Source organism: Biomphalaria glabrata, chromosome 17 (assembly GCF_947242115.1).
Source record: "Biomphalaria glabrata chromosome 17, xgBioGlab47.1, whole genome shotgun sequence".
Lineage (NCBI taxonomy): Eukaryota > Metazoa > Mollusca > Gastropoda > Planorbidae > Biomphalaria > Biomphalaria glabrata.
In genome coordinates, this window is record NC_074727.1 from 23,384,961 (window position 1) to 23,404,940 (window position 19,980).

Sequence of the window (19,980 nt, forward strand, 5' to 3'; positions counted from 1 at the left end):
AGCTGATAGATCTCAACATGCACGCCAAGCAGTGTAAGTCCTCGTCTGTTTCTCGCCCTTGTCAATAACTCCTGTCACACTTTCTCGTGGCATCTATACCAGGACATCTATTAGAGGGGAGGTAATTTGATACGTTATATAGAGTAATTTTTTTTTATTACTATTATGAGAAACTGGACTCGCAAGGGGCAGTAATTTAGTGTGCGTTTTGAAATTAGGATTATTTAATTTTTCTGACGGTGTAAAAAGCAAGGACTATAAAACTGACAAGTCGTATTAAGTGTAAGTTATCTTACAATATATTTCTATCTAGTTTATACTAACTATATATCTTTCCATACAATGTTTTGCTATAATAGCCCCATATCTATTCAACTCAATACCAATAGTAATTGAATGTAAAATTGTTATAAATATATATGGATGTCTTGTGTGCTACGCCTCTATTATCTCCACAACATGCACGAAACGTGTTTATGTAGTCTATGTTAGAATTGTTTGAGTAGTAAAAACAACATTTCTAGCTTCTATCAACTCATTCCGACTGTCTGGTACAAGTTTTGTACACGCCATTTCTCCCACTTCTCGTTCGGCCAGTGGAAACCTTGCACAATTATTCATTATCCTCTTAACTTATAGAATACAGACGTTACTTCAAAAAAAAAAAAAAAGATGATTTCGTCCTACGCGTCATGCATTTAGTCATGCATATTAACCAATGACCTAAATTCTACCAAGTCACTGGTTTTCCTGGCTAGCTCAGGCAACCCATTCCATGCTCATTGTCCCTAATAAAACATGAATCATTAAAATATCATATTAATTTAATTAATTATTAGTGGTAATTAATTAATCTTGTTTAACACAGAAAAAAAGAAAGAATATAAATGTACATTATTAAAATGTGCAGCTCCTTCCCCTATATTAGCTTTTTAAAAAAGTATTAAAAAAAAGTATTTTGCTTGTTTATAATTTGTAATACCTTTGAATGGGGAGATGGTCACGCAAAAGAGAAACTACTGATGCGCAATAATAACAAAACAATAACATTCTTGGTTCCAGTGATTTCCATACGCTTTCGTTGGAAATATTTTTTGAAAGAATTAATTAATTATGTGATCTTTCTGAAGTTTTGTTCTGAATTGAATTGCTATATAATGGTTATAGCATGTTCAGTGTTTTATGGTCCAACCATTCTTGTGGACCAGTTAGTGGCGGGGGGGAGGGTGTTTCTATCTGGCAGAAGATTTTCCGTGCTGCGCTAAGCAAGCAGAACTCATCTCAAGTCGGGATTCAAATGGTTAATACCAATCAGCCAATGAAATGTAATGTAACTCGGAATTCTCTTTATGCGAGAAATTTCAGCTTATTATATTTATGAAAAGTTGTCAAAACAAACGATTAAAATGTTTTGATTATAACGAAAGCTTGAGTAGGAATTGAAAGAAACAAAGTGGATGTTGGAAGACGTTATCCTGCCCTCTCTGTTTACACCAAGATGCTGGCGGCCAATTTCGTTCAAAATAAATCCATCTCGTGAGAATGAACTATAAGCCATTGACTTTGATAAACTGTTATGTTCCTATGTCAGACTAGTTATACTTCTCCAATAACCGTGATGATGATGATCGATACAGACAGGCCTTTAAATTAATAAAGCAGGAAAGAGTTCTATTTTTAGATTTATTACAAATTAGTGTCACGAAATTACAATACATTTTAAAAAAATATTATTTTAGATTTTATAAAAAAACTTAGATCCCGAGGTCAAATCCTGCCCGACGGTCTTCCATGCAGTCCTGACCTGCCCATTTAGCTTTTGAAAAAACAAAAAAAAACAACAAACAAGCAGATTTCGTTTCTCTAGCCATTACAGTTGTTATCTGGGTTGTATGTCATGTTGTTTTAAGTTGTATGACCTCTGTCCGACCATCCGCCCCTGGTTTAAAACCATGCACGCAGTACAGGTTGCACAAGTTATAACTAAGGAACCCCGCTTTCCTAAGGGCCTACAATAAAATAAAGTTGTCCGAGTGAATTTGTTAAAATCAATAATAATGATAGTTAAATTAAAGATGTATCAATATCTACAACGGCTAATATATGTATTTCGCAAGTGGGATTATTTGGTCACGTGAAGCAGTAAACTTATTAAATACAATGCGCTTTTTACTGTCTATGATTCTAATATTAAAATATTGTTTCGTACAGTTAAAAGAAGTCGAAGATTTTGTTTGTTTGTGTCCTGCTGTAGGTAACCATGGCAACGGAAGAGAAGTATGTCTGCTCACTCCCTGACTCTGTATTGAAGAAAGCAATGTCAGAACTGAACGAGGATCCGAACACGAGGCTACTGGAGATCAAGAATCTGCGACAGCGCCTCGAGAAGTATCCAGGTGATCCGGTTTAGCTGCTTTTAGTGCACAAAGTGAAAAGATTTTCAAAAAGAATCTCTTTTATTAACATAATATATATTTCGATTTATTGGTTCATTGGCTCACCTGGAAGATTTAAAAGTAATGGGGGTGGGGGTGTTTATCTCGGAGAAGGTTTCCTTGCTGGGTTCTTAGTAAACACAACTCAAAGTCAAAACTCAATGAAAAATTTCTGGTTTACATTGGGATTCGAACTAGAACCCACTTGTTATGTCGCCTAACGGTTTATGCCCCACAACTTCATTAATGAAAAATTCTTTGCAGTTTATCACTATTTTGTTTCCGCAATGTTTACCACAGCACTATGTGGCCTTCATAAAAACTCTGCTAACTCAAATAAACATAAGCTACTCAATACAAGCAAGAAGTTAAAACATTTCAAAATAGCAACATACGAAGTCTACGCAAAGATTCCTCATGGTTATCTATCACTTGATTAGAAAAAAAAGTAAAAAACCGAAGCTTAGATGCGCTATTTTATCGTATCTTTTACCTAACAAACATTCCTAGTCATGGTTGTTAATTAGAAACTCAACCAAGTTATTGGTTTTCCTGGCTGATTCAGGCAACTCGTTACATGCTGTAATAGCACCGTAGGAGAATAAGCACTTTTACAAATTTATCTTAGCATCAATAATAAGAAATTGTGTCTTCATCTTGATGTCTTTCTGAGCATTTATAAGAGAAGCAAAAAGATAAATAAATAAATAAACATCAAATACCAAAAAAACAACAACAAAAAACAACAACTGAATTTGGAGATTCCATTATGCTTTGGATATTATTATTATAAGAATATTACAGAATAATGTAGTAAAGTTTGTTTTTTGTTCCAAGGTTTGAATGGCAGAACAGACCCGAAGTTTTTGCTCAGGTTCCTCAGAGCTCGAAAGTTTGATCAAGAATTGAGTTTTAAGCTGCTCTTGAACTACTATACAACTAGAAGAGATGACCAAGAAGTTTTCTCTGGTGAATTGATTATTATTTTTGTTTTAGTACTTCAGACTCTTGACTCTTTGTACTAAACCTTTTAATAGTTTATCTGATTCTTTTTTTACTTTATTAACAAAAAAACTCTTACGCTGTGGGAGACAATATACAACTGCCCCCCCCCCCCCAAAAAAAAAAATGCTGGTAGATCCACTAGATCAGGGGTTCTCAATCTGTGGGTCGCAACCACCTTTGGGGTCAACTGACAATTTCTCAGGGTTCACTTATGTCCATCGAAATTATGGATTTTTGTGTGTCCATTCTAACATGTTAAACTTGTCACATACGTTTTTTTTTCAGTTGGAATTTACTAAATATATTGTTACTCGAGGATAGATGTTGCAGATGTTGGATGGCTGCCTGGTCGTGCGGTTTGCGCGCTGGACTGTCGTTTAAATTTATCGATGGTCCAGGGTTCAAGCCCTGCCCGCTCCCATCCCCCGTCGTCCTGCGGGAGGTTTGGACTAGGAAGTAAGCTATCTTCAACTCTGAAGGAACATCCGAAACATGTAAAACATTTTCAAACATTTACAGACAACTGAATGAGAATTGATATCGAACATTTTAATTGTCCAGCAGATATATTAATAGATTAATGCATACCAACTCCTTTCTCGGGACTCTCATCAAATATATTAGTACAATATTGAGTCCATTATTTACATAGATTATTCTTTGTAGCTATATGAAATCAAAAGCTACAAATCCTCAAAATATGGACTAAACAATGTACGTTTAAAAAAAGGTTGAATAAGGCATCAATAAATTTGAATTTTAATACCTAAACTTTGCTTAGAAATGAACAACGCATTGGACACCATGAACATTGGATGAACTCCAAATGGTAGCTGTGGAAGAAAGCATGGACTTCTCCTGGTTCTCTGGTAAGAAACTCTTGCTGAACGCAGTTTCTCATAGCTCCACCATGCAGTTCTAGGGACACTTCAGTTGTCTCCCCGCTGCTCTTGTACACTCTGGTCAGACATGCACCTCTGTTTCCTGTGCCTGCCCCATTTGTTCAAGCAGGACCACAAAAACAACACCAATTCAGTATGTCATTTGTAAAGAAATTAATATTTACATGCTTCCAATTGTATCTACTCTCTATGAGGAAAATGACTTTGAACCAGGCAAACAGATAAAATGATAATTGCTTTGAAAGAATGCGCATGTTTGTGGACGACATTCCATCCTACTTTCCAAATCTACTTCACATCCTATTTGCACTTGCCAGAAATCCAATGAAGGTCAAAGTTAAGGATGTTCAAGAGACAGAGATAGTTGAACAGTGAAACATTTCTCTTTAATTACACACATCTGGATCAAGCGTTTGCAGTCATGTTCTGATTTGTGTGTGTTGCACCTTCTTCTTTCATTTACAATAATATCTTTTTTTTTCCCGAAACAGCCTGTTAGTGATCAAGTTTAAATACAGAAAATTGTCACACATGTGTGGAATGTGAATATAAAATACAAATGCAAATAAATGCACGTCATAAAGAAATTATTTCATCGATTTGTAATTGGAGAAATGGATATTTCAAGTATATAATGATATTTTGTACTGTGATTAAACATTTAGCGTTGGCAATGCAATGCTGTCTGCTTATAAAATGAATAATTATATTATCGTATCTACACTTAGAGGGAAGCAATATACACTACTAATTTATATAGACGACTGCTGTTACAAGACGGAAGGAACCATCAAATATAAACAAGTTTGAGTAACAAAGCTAAGGTTTTATTTACCATTCCAGATTTGAGGCCCTTCTGTGTTCGTCATGTGTTCGAATCGGGCTACACCACGCCCCTAGGTGTACGAGACAAACAGGGCGCTGCAATCATTCTAGAGAAACCAGGTGGGGCGTCTTCAACTATTTACAAATAACATTAGATTTGAAAAACAAGAAAAACAAATACATACTTAAAAAAAAAACAAAAACAACAACTTTTATGAAGTGTACTTGTATCAATTCGTTTGGAGCAGTCATCTCATTAGATTTGTTATAGATCTAGACTAAAACTAAAAACATTTATATAAATAAATTTGAAAAAAAAAGGGGGGGGGGTCCTGAATTCCAATTTATGGGTTAAAGCCGTCTTAGACTTCTGAAACCAACACGGTAGCCACTCTGCTAGCGAGGAGTCTATGAACATGGACGATTGTATAGTTATCTATTGTATTTTTTTTCACGTTTGCGTTCACTAATCCTGAGACGGCACTTGACGGCAGCCTAATATAAAATGGACTAATTCAGCTTATACCTCCATTTCAGTAAAGTACTATTTCTTTCCCTCATATAAGATACCAAAACAAAGCAATTTATTACCAAAAATATTATTATTAGTACATATTTTAATTGATTCTTTTGTTGTCAGGTATAAGAATTAATTCTGCAAAAGTTCGGCTTTATCCGAGATTGGGTGTCTGAGAAATAACGTGTACAAACTTTTAGCCAGACAGACATGCACACAGACAGACAGAGTTGATATAAGCTTTTTAAAAATAAAGTTTTTTCTCTGCTAGTTCATCACCTATTAACTTATTTCAACCCTAACATTAACCCTAACCCAAAACTTGTATTTACTCTATATCTGCCTGTCTAGGTGGAATATTTTACACTTTACATCTCCCCCTTCCCAATCTCGGATCAAGTTGAAACTTCGCACAATTATTCATTGTCGATGACAACACAGGAATCAATAAAAAAATTATACAAATCAGTTGATCCATTCGTAATTAATTAATTTTGATTTATATTAAAAATGTTCTAAGATAATGGGAGATAATCGTCGTGTATAGAATTAGTTTGTTTGCTACAATTTTTAAACCAACACTAATAAAACTTAAATAGCTCAGTAGTAAACATGTCGATTTTCCGTTTGATTTCAAGAAAAGATTTATTGAATTTATCTAGTCTTATTAAGGTTTCCTTCTCTTTCCTTAGGAAAATGGGATTATGGCAGATTCTCGGAACTCGACCTCATCAAAGCAGATTGTATCACAATACACAAAGTTATCGAGGTTTGAAGTTTATTGAAGTTCCTGAAGTATTTTTTCCCTCAGAGATGCCCAAACCACGACCTGCGGACCTAATCAAGCACCTAATTCCAGCATTTCAAAATGAAGTGCATAATAAAACAGAGGAGTAATTGCCTAGGACTCGATTTTTTTTTAGCGATAATGTGACCCCTCCACACATTAGGAAATGTATATGGCCCGTAGGCCTCAAAAGTTTGAACACCATTGAAGTCAGTTAGGCTAAAAGTAAAGGGGTAACAAATTACTGTTAAAAATTATAACATTTTTACGCTTTTCGTTTAATTTCATCTTATTCTCTAAAAATCAATAAAAATCTTTATATTCTGCCTTTGATTGATATTTGCTAATCAAAATATACGGAGGATAAAACAGTTATTTATTTGCCAAGCTTAATAACAACTCATTTTGCTTATTTGGGTGGAATCTTGTCCACGTTATTTCCTACTTCTCATTCTCGGATCAAGTTGAAACTTCGCACAATTAGTTCATTGATGCTGACAACAAAAGAACCAATACAAAAGTAACCAATTAGACAAATCATTACTGGTAATTTATTATTTTGTTTAATAGCAACAAGAGAATCTAACACTTCAGTATTCACAGATATGTCTAAATTTGTTGGGTTTAGTCCTCTAAAATAATTGTTAACGCTATTTCTCGCTCACGTATTCTCCGATCACGTTGATACTTTAAACAATTATTAATTGTACGTAACAAAACAAGAGTAAATAAACAAACATACTGAATTAGTCAAATAAGTATTGATGTTTAATTACTTTGGTGGATATCGAATAGGGGAAATAACTTGTACATTATTGGTAGGTAGTTTAAGAACGGGGTTCTTCCCCTTTAAAAAACCTTTTTAAAAAATATTTTGCTTGTTGACATTTAGTTTGCGTAACCAATTAGTTAATCCAATAGACATTATTTATTTTGCTTCACATATAAAGTGTGCTAAGCTAAGGGAAGATAAACCTTATGTAGACAATTGGGTCGTTCAGTTACAACTTTAAACTATCTAAAACCCTTCAATTTTTATTAGTTCTTGAATAGCTCATTGGGAAACATGTCAGCCTTCCATCATGGAGGCTTGAGTTCGAATTCATAATCGAACACTGGTCCTGAAAAGAAATTGGACCATAGCGGACTGAGCATGCAATAAGCAAACAAAAGCAATGATAACAAGGTAACAAAGACAGATTGTGTGGAAACACAAACTCAAAATCGGCCCCGAAAGTGGTCCTCTCAGTCAGGTAAAAAGGCAGGTTTCAATATTTTCAGAAAGAGTGTGTGAAACTATGCACTACAGACTATAAATGTGAACCTGGCCTAACTGATGTTATTGAAAGATTATCTATTGATTTAATTGTTTTATAAAGGGCCAATGTCTCATGCAAAGCATCAAAAGAGAAACTTTGCCTTAATAGACAGTATTGTATTGATTTAATCACGCAATGCGTGTATCAGATGTATATTATGAAAAAAAATTACTTTTTATTTGCTGTTTTAAATTACATTTTACTTATATGCATACTAATTAGATTTTTTCTCCTTAAAAATAAACATAAGTATAAGAAGCCAGTATGACAGAAAATACTAATTTAACTAATATTAATTTGTTAAAAACATTTCAAAAAATCAATTTATTAATGTATTCAAAATATATAAACGTTCGCGCTCCTTTATGAATAGTCCCCCGTGTTTTTTTTTACTATTAATAGTAAATAGTTGTAAAATGGTGTTTTTTTATGAAAAAAACTGCTTGCATAGTTCATTTAAAAAAAAAAAATATTTCGCTTTCAGAAAAGAAAAAAGTATCTGTTGGACCATAACTTTGAAAGTTCTAATATATCAGGATGTCGGATTTTCAAGATCTTTTCTAGTTTATGAAATCTAAACGGTCGGACGGACGGACGAAAGGACAGACCACACAAAACTAAGAGCGGCTATTCCTATATCCTTGCGCCATGGGGTAGACCGAAAGACAGACTTATTTCTCTTTAGTGACTGTATTTAAAATAAAACCAAAAACTTGGTTGCACTCTTCCCAGGATGAGATAACTCAGGTCAACGGGATAACTCTTGTGATTGACTACAAAGGGTTCACTCTGTCGCACCTGGCACACACCTCACCATCGTTTGCAAGAAGGCTGTGCAGACTGTGGCAGGTGAGATCCTTGACCTTGTAAGCCTACATTCTTCTTCTTCCTCCTCTTCTTCTAGCCAGATATTTGATGCAAAGCTGCAAGCTATTTTGCATACTGTGCCAAGGAAAAATAGTGTGCTCTTTTTTTTAATCAGTTGTTCAGCGCTGTCCTACAGAGTGTTGGGTATGTTAGGCAGTAGGGTGGTTGGGTCTGCCGAGGGGGATTAAAATGGGGCATTCAAAGAGGAGAAACAGGTGACCTTTACATCATCTGCCCTATAGACCACAAGGTCTGAAAGGAAAACTTTTTTTTTTAATTCATAGAGGATACGACTCAAAGTTCCATAAAGGTTGGCGCAGTCTGTTCCAAGGACTGTTTGGACAGGAGATAGACAGTATACGTTTTTTTTTTCTTCGCATCTCTTTGTATTTATTAGTAGATTTTTTTTAGGATACCTCAGTTTTGCTTGTGACATCAGTTGTTGAGCTGTTTACATCCTTGGACTTTTGCCTCTTTTCTTTTGCCTTTTCTGTGGACTTATTTTTTTTTTCTTTTATATTTTTTTACCAGCTTAATGCATCTACAAAAGATCCAATTAAACTATTTAAGTAGATCTGTGTTTCCCAAATGTTTGGCCTATCTGTACTCCTTTTATAATTTTTGTAATGGTGAGTACCCCTCGCCCCCACCCCACTTAACTTTAATCGCTTAACAAAACATAAAAATAATAAATCAGCATAGCTAATGAGGTGCAACGTGTTCACCCCTCTAAAGACTTCCCTTACCCCTCAGGGTACGCGTACCCCACTTTGGGAAACACTGAAGATGATTAAGTGAAGGAAAAAAAAAGTTGTAAAATGTGTAAACACTTCTAGAGTAACGATCTGTATTCCATTGCAGCCTATTGATAACCGTCTTCTTTCTTTGGTATAGAATTATAATTGGTTGAGTGTATGTCCACTTTCACTAGTGTGCTTCCATATGCTAGGACAAATTTGTACAAGTGCTTTTTTCTTCCCTAGAGCATGTAATGGGTTGCCTGAGCCAGCCAGGAAAACCAGTGACTTGGCAGAATTTAAGTCATTGGTTAACATGCATGACTAAATGCATAATGCGTAGGATGTAATCATCTTCTTTTTTGAAGTAACATCTGTATTATATAAGATAAGATAAGATAACTTTCTATTTGACTAAGGGAGCTATCTTCTTCTTCTTCTTCTTGTTCTAGAAAGCTTTTCTTTAGCATTCTGTGCCAAAGAAAAATAATGTGATCACTTTATGTATTTTTTCAGTTGTTCAGCACTGAGCTACATGTTATGTTTTAGTAGTAGTAAGGTCTGCCAAGAGTGGGTTAAAATCTGACATGGAAAACCCGAGCTTGCACAAAGTAGGGAGGTTTAAGCTTAAGCTGGAGTACCTAATTCAAATCAGAAAGTGCAATTATTAGAGATGAAAAGTTGTGTGCCTGGATGTGCTGCGAAAAATGATGAATGTGACTTTGATTTGATCACACAGGATGTGTTTCCAGCTAGGCTACGAGCGGTCCATATAGTCAACGAGCCAGCAACCTATGGCAACATATTCGCTCTATTCAAACCTTTCCTGAAACAAAAACTATTGGACCGGGTAAGACAATCAGAAAGTAACATATACAGTGGAAACATTACACCACTCGAAGCTGTACGTTCCAATTACTTCAGTGATTTCCTATATATATATATATCATGGGAGTAGCCAGTATTTTTTTTCGGGGGGGGGGTATTCCCCCCGCCCCCGCCCCCCGGCGGAAAAAAATTATATATATATGTGTGTGTGTGTGTGTACATAATTAATCTTTATTACATTCTGACCCTTTCGGAAGACGTTTATTGTGCCCTAGAATAGGTTCTTCCTGGAATTAGTGGAAATCTTGAAGACTCCCCTCCCTTGCTAGCAAGGGGGTCTGGGGGAGCTCGCAGTGCTCCCCCAGCGCGGGGCGAAGCCCCGCCGCCGAGCACCATTTCTGGTACTGAAAGCCAACAAAATGCATATTCTGAGGTATCTACAGTGCAAGATCCTGCTATTAAAAAGTTTTATTTCAAAAACCTAATGTGCTATTCTTACTGACTTAGACCCTCTCGCGCCGTTCTGCGCATTTTCCAGCAAGCTGTTTCGACAACTCTTATTATGCGTAATTCATTTTGTCGGAGAACATGTCCCACAAAACCTCATGCGACGCTCTGTCACAACCTTACTAAAGGTTCGACTCCCAGTTCGGCATATGATTTCTTTGCTTTAGACCCAATCTCTATAACTGACTCCTAAAATCTGTCTTAGCCATCTTTGTTGAGCCACATTTAGTGTTTTTCAATTTCGGGAGATGACTATTCACACTTTATTAATGGAGTCCAGCCACTGGTAGAAATTTGTAACCTTTCTTGACTACGCTCTTGGAATTACATGCCTGTATTTCGCTTTACATTTTATATCGAAAAGGAAAGTTTTATCGTCAAAATCATCTGTTGAGGGGTTTTAAACTAAAAAATCTCTGGATTTTTTTTTTTTTTTTTTAAACTCAAAACCCCATTTAGCTACGATCATAGAATTTGGTTACTGTAGTTTGCTTTAAAATAATATTGAAAAGAAAGATTTTCAACTCAAAACGCTCTGTAGGGGAATTTTAAACTCAAGAACATCTGAAAGGGTTTTAAATTTTTAAAAAGCCATCTGAAGGAGGGGGATTTAAACTCAAAACCCCTCATTAGCTTAGCTACGCTCAAAGTGTGTAATTTGCTACTTTTATAATAAAGAGGTATTTTTTAGCATCAAAACCCTCTGAAGGGGGATTTAAACTCAAACCCCCTTTGGCTACGCTCATAGCATTTTGAGCGCGTAATTTGCTTTTTTTTTTTTTTTTTAAATATTGAAGAGGCATTTTTCAGCTTCAAACCCCGCTGGCAGGGTGTTTTAAACTCAAAACCCCTTTGGCTACGCTCATAGATTTTATAGTGTGTAATTTGCTTTTTTTTTATATTGAAGAGGTACTTTTTAGCTTCAAACCCAAACTCGAGGGGGTGGGGGTTAAACTCAAAACCCCTTTGGCTACGCTCATAGAATTTTGAGTGTGTAATTTGCTTTTTTTATATTGAGAGGGGGTTTATCGTAATTTTTGGAGGTGGTTTTAAAGTCAAAATCTTCCTTAGCTGTTTTCTTGGAATTTGGGGATTGTCGTTTGCATTTTTTTTTAGTTTTCTTGATAGAAGAGGGGGATTTAACTGCAAAACCCCTGGTAGGGGGTTTCAATCTCAAAAAACATGTAGGTTTTTTTTTTTAACTCAAAACCCCTTGTAGGTCTTTTTTTACTCAAAACTCTCTGGTAGGGGGTTTTAAACTCAAAAACCCTGGTAGAGGGTTTCTAACTCAAAACCCATTCGGCTGTGCTGTGGTAAATGATGATTTAATATTAAAATCTCACCTACAATAAACCAAATGAAAGCAAAATATCAGTCACAGAATTCCGTTCACCCCCCCTGAGGGAAGGGATTTCATTTCAGGGGGGGGGGCTTGAACCCCCCCCCCTGGTTACGCCCATGATATATATATATATATATATATATATATATATATATATATATATATATATATATATATATATAATTAAGAAACGAATTAGTTAATTAACTATTGGTAATACATAATTTAGTTTAGTATCTCATCAAGCAAGGGAAAAAAGTACAGCTTGGCTGAATTAGTCCATCTTTATATTAGGTAGTTGTCTGAGTGAACTTAAACATGAAATAGAAACAATAGATAGCTGGACAATTTTTGTTGTTACTGCTCACAAGTTCAAATTCAGGTCGTTCCATTGAAACAAATATTACAGTTAAAAAGCGATCACTCAAATACCACATTCTTTCTTCCCTACCCCTTTCGATCTGGTCCAGACAAGTGTTTGGATCATAGCGTATTCTGAACGCTAAAAGCATGAAATTCCGCTAAACAGAAACAATATGTTAAAAAAAAATATTTCCAATCGCACAGATTTATTATTGTTAGTCTTGATCTATTTCAATAGTCTGATCCAAAACTAATGGATACACTTGATTTAAGCTTTTTGAGTAATATTCTTTGTATTTTGCTTGTTACAAAGCTTAAATCAACATACTCTGTGTGACATGCCAAAGCTTGCTTACTGTTTCACTCAAGTTAATCACAGCATTAATTATTCTATATTAAATTCACTTCACTAATGTCCACTTTCTACGTCCAAGTTGACCACCAAACCCCCCACCTTTTCCTCTTCTCGCTCGACTGATTAGCGAACAAGTTATCGCACAGGAATACCTGGTGGGAAGCTAAAGATAACCACAGTTCCTCAGTATTTTTTCCTGTGTTATAAATATGTGTACGCTTATTTCATGAAGGTTATGTAAGTTGGATTTACTTTATCATATTCATTATCTTATCAGGCTTGTACACGCCTGACCTTATTGGTAAATTATTATGGTTAAAAGACATGTTGGCATAATGGCCTTGTATTTATTGACGACAGGATCATGTGACAAATATCCAATGTGATCTATCTAATCATAATCTAATGGTAAATCTAACCCAGTCTAGATCTAGGCCTAAGTACTTGACAAGCGTTTCAGAGACAATAATTTATTTCACTAAATCAAGACTAGATTCTTGCGTAGGCCTACATATGTTTGTAAATACAAACTGAATCAGCCAGGAAAACCAACGACTTAGCAGAGTTTAATTAATTAACATGCATGGCTAGATTGACACATGAAATGCTTTTTGAAGTCACGTCTGTAATATATAAGTTAAGAAACTCACCAGCTTCCACTAACATATTTCATTACTTGCCTGGACTTTATATTCTATATTCGTTACACATTTACAGCTGCTTATTGGAGGGTCAACTATTAAATGTACATACTTTTGTTCGCAACTCTCACATTCTCTCATGTTTATTAGATCCACTCATTTGTAAACATGCTTAGTATATTATTACCCACAATCTAAGAGATGCTGTGCTCAAAGGCGTCATGAGCTAAACGTGTGCAAGGGGTAAGGTACCTTATTGGCGCCCCCCCCCATTTTTCCATGAATATCACATAGAAATATAGGCTGCTTGTGGGTGGCACCCGGGGGCCCCTCCCCCCTCACTACGCCTCTGGCCGTGCTTGTATCATATGTTTACCCTTTTATTATGAGAACTCGTTTTTACATTTTCCATTAAGACAACTTATAACGTTGAATGACCGCCCCCCCCCCTCCGTCCTTTTCATTTGTTCTCCGCACCTTTGCATGTACCAACATCTACTATTTTGAACACTATGATGAAAAGACTTGTAAACATGTTCCCTCTACACAGGGCCGGTCCTAACAATTGCGGGGCCCAATGCGGGTAGCAATAAGGATAATCAGTGTAAATTAAGAATTTGTATCAGAAAAAAAGATTCTACGTTGCATTTTATTCATTCTTTACTAAGTACAAAATTAATTTCACTTTATAAACCTTGCAACCTATGGCATATTTATATGCCAATGGCTATAAAAGTTAATAAGGTATTGGAACTTTCGGTTTAGGTGAAAAGTCGTCCGATTATTACATTTTATTACATGAAAGCTGACAAGGTCTTTTTTTAATCGCACGTATTCCGTAATAAATGACAATTTTGTCTAATTTTCAGGAGATTTTAATAAATGCAGGACATTTCCAGGAATTTTTCGTATAGATTTTGCAATTTAATATTTACACATAGAATTAGCGCGGGGCCTATGAAAGCGCGGGGCCCACTGCGACCGCATAGGTTGCAGTGGCCTAAGACCGGCCCTGCCTCTACACGTAGTGTAACAACAGATTTCCTATTTTTTTTGACCACATCTACATTGCATCTCGAGCTATGATTCTTATTGCCTCCCTTGCTTATATTTAATTGAGATTATCATCTCCCTTGCTTTGTTCGTATATTTATAGAGTTGTTATTAACCATCTCTTTAAGCAATGTCACCATCTCCTCTGTTTGTACTTAAAAGCAATTTTATCAATCTGACGAATGCACCTCAATCGAGGGCATCGATACGATGTGCAAGGGAGATGTGTCCTAACTTATCTTTGTTTTATCCCCAGCCTCCCCCAGTGGCCCGCCTACATGCTTCGTTTACGCCCACGTATACTGGCCCCTACAACTTCTTGATGGTACTTGCCCCAACTGCCTATGTGATACTGCTCGCTACAGTTATTACGATCACACCTACGATTGTAACTTACTGCTTCCAATTGATAATACTGCCCACGATAGATCAGCTCTGCCTGCAGAACTCTTCATACCCACGGTAGCCTGCCACCCGCACTACTCTGCCCACAACCGACCCCAGTGACCTTTGATTGGCACTCCTCAAGCACTGAGTCACCGGCGACCCTCTACCCGCTAGAGCACCACCTCCAGCTGCAAGCCCTCCACCAAGTAGCGCAGCCAGCTACGACGTCGATAAGACACACTTTCTCAGACATGTGCTAAGTGTGATGATTAGAATTTCTAGGAAGAGATATGGTGCCCTCCCCTTTATTGTGTTTCATCACTTGTGTAAATAAACATTTTGTAAATGATGAATTATTGCATCTTTCTCTATCGTCTGCTGCCTGCCTGTTTCCGATTTATCTTGGATGACCCAGCATATTGCACACGCAAACAATCATCCCCTAGACACCAAACAAGCCACACATACAAACAATACACGCGGGTCGTCACACTCTGTCTGTCTGTCTGTCTGGTACAAATTCTGCACACGTTATTTCTCCCACTTTCCATTCTCGGATAAAGTGAAAACTTTGAACACTATATATTGCCCCTAACAACACACGAATCAATCGAGAATTGACTAATTATTTTATTAATAAGATGTCATTAATGAATATTTGTTTTTATAAAACATAGTACTGTACTAGCTGATGGGAGATAAGTCTTGTGTAGAAATCAGGCCGTCGCCTAAAAATTTGATAGTAACAATAGATAAATTAAAAACTTTCTATTTAATAAACTCTTGTCTAGCTAAGTGGCTAGTGTGTCGGCCTTCTATCAAAATGGATTGAGCCCTCGAATTCAAGCAATTTTTAAAAAAATTGCTCTTGAAAAAAAAAAAAAAACACACAGCTCCAACGTTCTCCCAGATACCTCCCTCATCCCCCTTCCCCCCATTTTTTTCCAAGCTGGTCCGGACAAATGTTTGGACCATAGCGCATTGACCATGCTACACGCATGAAATTGCGCTAAAAAAGTCAATTGTTAAAACTATATTTAATCACACAAATGCCTTAGTGTTAGTGCTAGATCTATTACAAATTAATACATGGTTGATTTAAAATAATCGATACAATTACACTTACTATAAGATTTGTTTAAAAAAAGTGTTTTAAATAAAATTGTTTCCATGTAGATTTTCTTCCATGGACCAAGACACGAAGAGCTACTGGACCACATTGACGAGCAAAACTTACCGGAAGCTTATGGTGGCAAGATGACAGACGTCTCTGATACGGTCTGTAGTCGATTTTATTGAGGCCGTTAATGCATTGTTGTCTTCATTTTTTCTTTATATTTTTTCCATTCTCTTCTTAACCTTTATTAATATGAAATAATATCATTATTATAATCCTTCTCTATAGTAATCATGTCTCTTTCCTAATCCATGTCTCTTTCGTAATCTCTGTTTTTTTTCTAATCTTAGTCGTTTTTCTTAAGTCTGTCTCTTTCGTAATCTCTTTCATAATCTCTGTATCTTTCATGATTTCTTTCATAATCTCTGTCTCTTTCATAATCTTTTTCATGATCTCTTTCTCTTTCATGATTTCTTTAATAATCTCTGTCTCTTTCACAATCTTTTTCCTAATCTCTGTCTCTTTCATAGTCTTTTTCCTAATCTCTGTCTCTTTCATAATCTTTTTCATATCTGTCTCTTTCATAGCGTGAGCCATGAGTTCGAATTCAGGTCGTTCCCCTAACCCCTTTTTAAAAAAAAAATAAATGCTTTTAAAAAAATGCTAAAAAAAATGTTTAAAAAAAAATAAGGTAAAATTATTCCAGATCTCTCTTTCTTTCTCCCCCCGCCCCCTATGTCCCCAACTGGTCCAGATAAGTGATAGGATCATAGTGTAGTGAGAAAGTGATAGGATCATAGTGTATTGAGAAAGTGATAGGATCATAGAGTATTGAGAAAGTGATAGGATCATAGTGTATTGAGAAAGTGATAGGATCATAGTGTATTGAGAAAGTGATAGGATCATAGTGTATTGAGAAAGTGATAGGATCATAGTGTATTGAGAAAGTGATAGGATCATAGTGTATTGAGAAAGTGATAGGATCATAGTGTAGTGAGAAAGTGATAGGATCATAGTGTATTGAGAAAGTGATAGGATCATAGTGTATTGAGAAAGTGATAGGATCATAGTGTATTGAGAAAGTGATAGGATCATAGTGTATTGAGAAAGTGATAGGATCATAGTGTATTGAGAAAGTGATAGGATCATAGTGTATTGAGAAAGTGATAGGATCATAGTGTATTGAGAAAGTGATAGGATCATAGTGTATTGAGAAAGTGATAGGATCATAGTGTAGTGAGAAAGTGATAGGATCATAGTGTATTGAGAAAGTGATAGGATCATAGTGTATTGAGAAAGTGATAGGATCATAGTGTATTGAGAAAGTGATAGGATCATAGTGTAGTGAGAAAGTGATAGGATCATAGTGTAGTGAGAAAGTGATAGGATCATAGTGTAGTGAGAAAGTGATAGGATCATAGTGTATTGAGAAAGTGATAGGATCATAGTGTATTGAGAAAGTGATAGGATCATAGTGTATTGAGAAAGTGATAGGATCATAGTGTATTGAGAAAGTGATAGGATCATAGTGTAGTGAGAAAGTGATAGGATCATAGTGTATTGAGAAAGTGATAGGATCATAGTGTATTGAGAAAGTGATAGGATCATAGTGTATTGAGAAAGTGATAGGATCATAGTGTAGTGAGAAAGTGATAGGATCATAGTGTAGTGAGAAAGTGATAGGATCATAGTGTAGTGAGAAAGTGATAGGATCATAGTGTAGTGAGAAAGTGATAGGATCATAGTGTAGTGAGAAAGTGATAGGATCATAGTGTAGTGAGAAAGTGATAGGATCATAGTGTAGTGAGAAAGTGATAGGATCATAGTGTAGTGAGAAAGTGATAGGATCATAGTGTAGTGAGAAAGTGATAGGATCATAGTGTAGTGAGAAAGTGATAGGATCATAGTGTAGTGAGAAAGTGATAGGATCATAGTGTAGTGAGAAAGTGATAGGATCATAGTGTATTGAGAAAGTGATAGGATCATAGTGTATTGAGAAAGTGATAGGATCATAGTGTATTGAGAAAGTGATAGGATCATAGTGTAGTGAGAAAGTGATAGGATCATAGTGTAGTGAGAAAGTGATAGGATCATAGTGTAGTGAGAAAGTGATAGGATCATAGTGTAGTGAGAAAGTGATAGGATCATAGTGTAGTGAGAAAGTGATAGGATCATAGTGTAGTGAGAAAGTGATAGGATCATAGTGTAGTGAGAAAGTGATAGGATCATAGTGTAGTGAGAAAGTGATAGGATCATAGTGTAGTGAGAAAGTGATAGGATCATAGTGTAGTGAGAAAGTGATAGGATCATAGTGTAGTGAGAAAGTGATAGGATCATAGTGTAGTGAGAAAGTGATAGGATCATAGTGTAGTGAGAAAGTGATAGGATCATAGTGTAGTGAGAAAGTGATAGGATCATAGTGTAGTGAGAAAGTGATAGGATCATAGTGTAGTGAGAAAGTGATAGGATCATAGTGTAGTGAGAAAGTGATAGGATCATAGTGTAGTGAGAAAGTGATAGGATCATAGTGTATTGAGAAAGTGATAGGATCATAGTGTAGTGAGAAAGTGATAGGATCATAGTGTATTGAGAAAGTGATAGGATCATAGTGTATTGAGAAAGTTAAAAGCATGAAATAACGCTAAACAAAAACAATTGGTAAAAATATTTCTAATCGCACAAATGTATTGTCGCTAGTCTTGATCTATTACAAACTTAATTACTTGATTGATCCTAACTAATTGATACAGCTACGCTTCGTATTTTTTTTTTGTATTTATTTGTTTTGTTAACAGACCTGGTGTGACGTCATTCTTCAGTACGACAAACAGTTTGAGGAGGACGCTAAGTTTGGACTTCTGGACATGACCGTCAGCTCTGCTTTGGACGCAGACTCTGAGAGCTTGGGGGGCGTGGCCCAGAGCAGCCTGGTGGGTACTTTCAAAAAGTTGTCCGTGGACTGACCACGCCAAGAAGTGATGTTATCACAACCCGTTTGTTTTTATTTATGTTGAACAATAAAATTATGTCGCGTTGTGAATTATTCATTTTGTATCGTTTGTTATTGTGTTACGAATAAAGAGGAAGGTATATCCGTGCTGTTATTAGAATGAGACGCCTTTGCTGGCTTGGACATGTTCACAATGCCACACGGTCGACTCACACAAGACATTTTGTACTGTGATCTAACAGAAAGCAGGAGAGCCGCTGGTCGTCCACATTTAAGTTATACTGATGTATGCAAACGCGACAATAGGCTCTTCAATATTGACAGTAACAGTTGGGACAAAGTGTCACCTGGATAGAGCCAGATGGAGAGCGAGCATTAAAGGAAAGGTCCTGACTAGCAGACGACGTACACACCATTAGTAGAAAGAAGGGTTAAAGTGCGAACAGCGTCTGGTGATTACAGATGACCGCAATTGTACATCAAGGCTAGATGTAGATAGATAAAGATAAGTCGATAGGGAGACAAAGAGACCTATATTAGGGAGAGAGAGAGAGAGTGATTCATGGGAAAGAGAGTGAGAGAGACAGAGAGTGATTCATGGGAAAGAGAGAGAGAGACAGAGAGTGATTCATGGGAAAGAGAGAGAGAGACAGAGAGTGATTCATGGGAAAGAGAGAAAGAGACAGAGAGTGATTCATGGGAAAGAGAGAAAGAGACAGAGAGTGATTCATGGGAAAGAGAGAGAGAGACAGAGAGTGATTCATGGGAAAGAGAGAGACAGAGAGTGATTCATGGGAAAGAGAGAGAGACAGAGAGTGATTCATGGGAAAGAGAGAGAGTGAGTCAGAAAAAAGACAGCAGAATTAGGTGAGAAAGAGAGAGAGAGAGAGAGAGAGAGAGAAAGAATCGTAACAGAGAGAGAGAGAGAGAGAGAGAAAGAATCGTAACAGAGAGAGAGAGAGAAACACACATTGTTTTCTTAGAATTAGGTCAATGATTAAGTCAATTAAAAGGTCTCGTCTAGTCCAGATCTGTCTCCAAAC

At 36.3% G+C, this 19,980-nt stretch overlaps 1 protein-coding gene across 2 annotated transcripts; it reads left to right on the forward strand.

Moving 5' to 3' along the window:
- LOC106056325 (alpha-tocopherol transfer protein-like) lies at positions 1 to 19,034 on the forward strand. 2 transcript variants are annotated; one of them, XM_056014893.1, is made up of 9 exons: positions 1 to 121; positions 2,255 to 2,396; positions 3,273 to 3,404; positions 5,186 to 5,287; positions 6,377 to 6,453; positions 8,523 to 8,639; positions 10,134 to 10,244; positions 16,047 to 16,148; positions 18,783 to 19,034. In XM_056014893.1, the coding sequence occupies exons 2-9, from the start codon at positions 2,261 to 2,263 to the stop codon at positions 18,948 to 18,950; spliced, it is 945 nt and encodes a 314-aa protein (XP_055870868.1). In that variant the 5' UTR covers positions 1 to 121; positions 2,255 to 2,260; the 3' UTR covers positions 18,951 to 19,034. The 2 variants fall into 2 exon arrangements, with proteins under 2 accessions (XP_055870868.1, XP_055870867.1); XM_056014892.1 differs by having other exon boundaries at positions 41 to 282.
- The last annotated feature ends 946 nt before the right edge of the window (positions 19,035 to 19,980 follow it).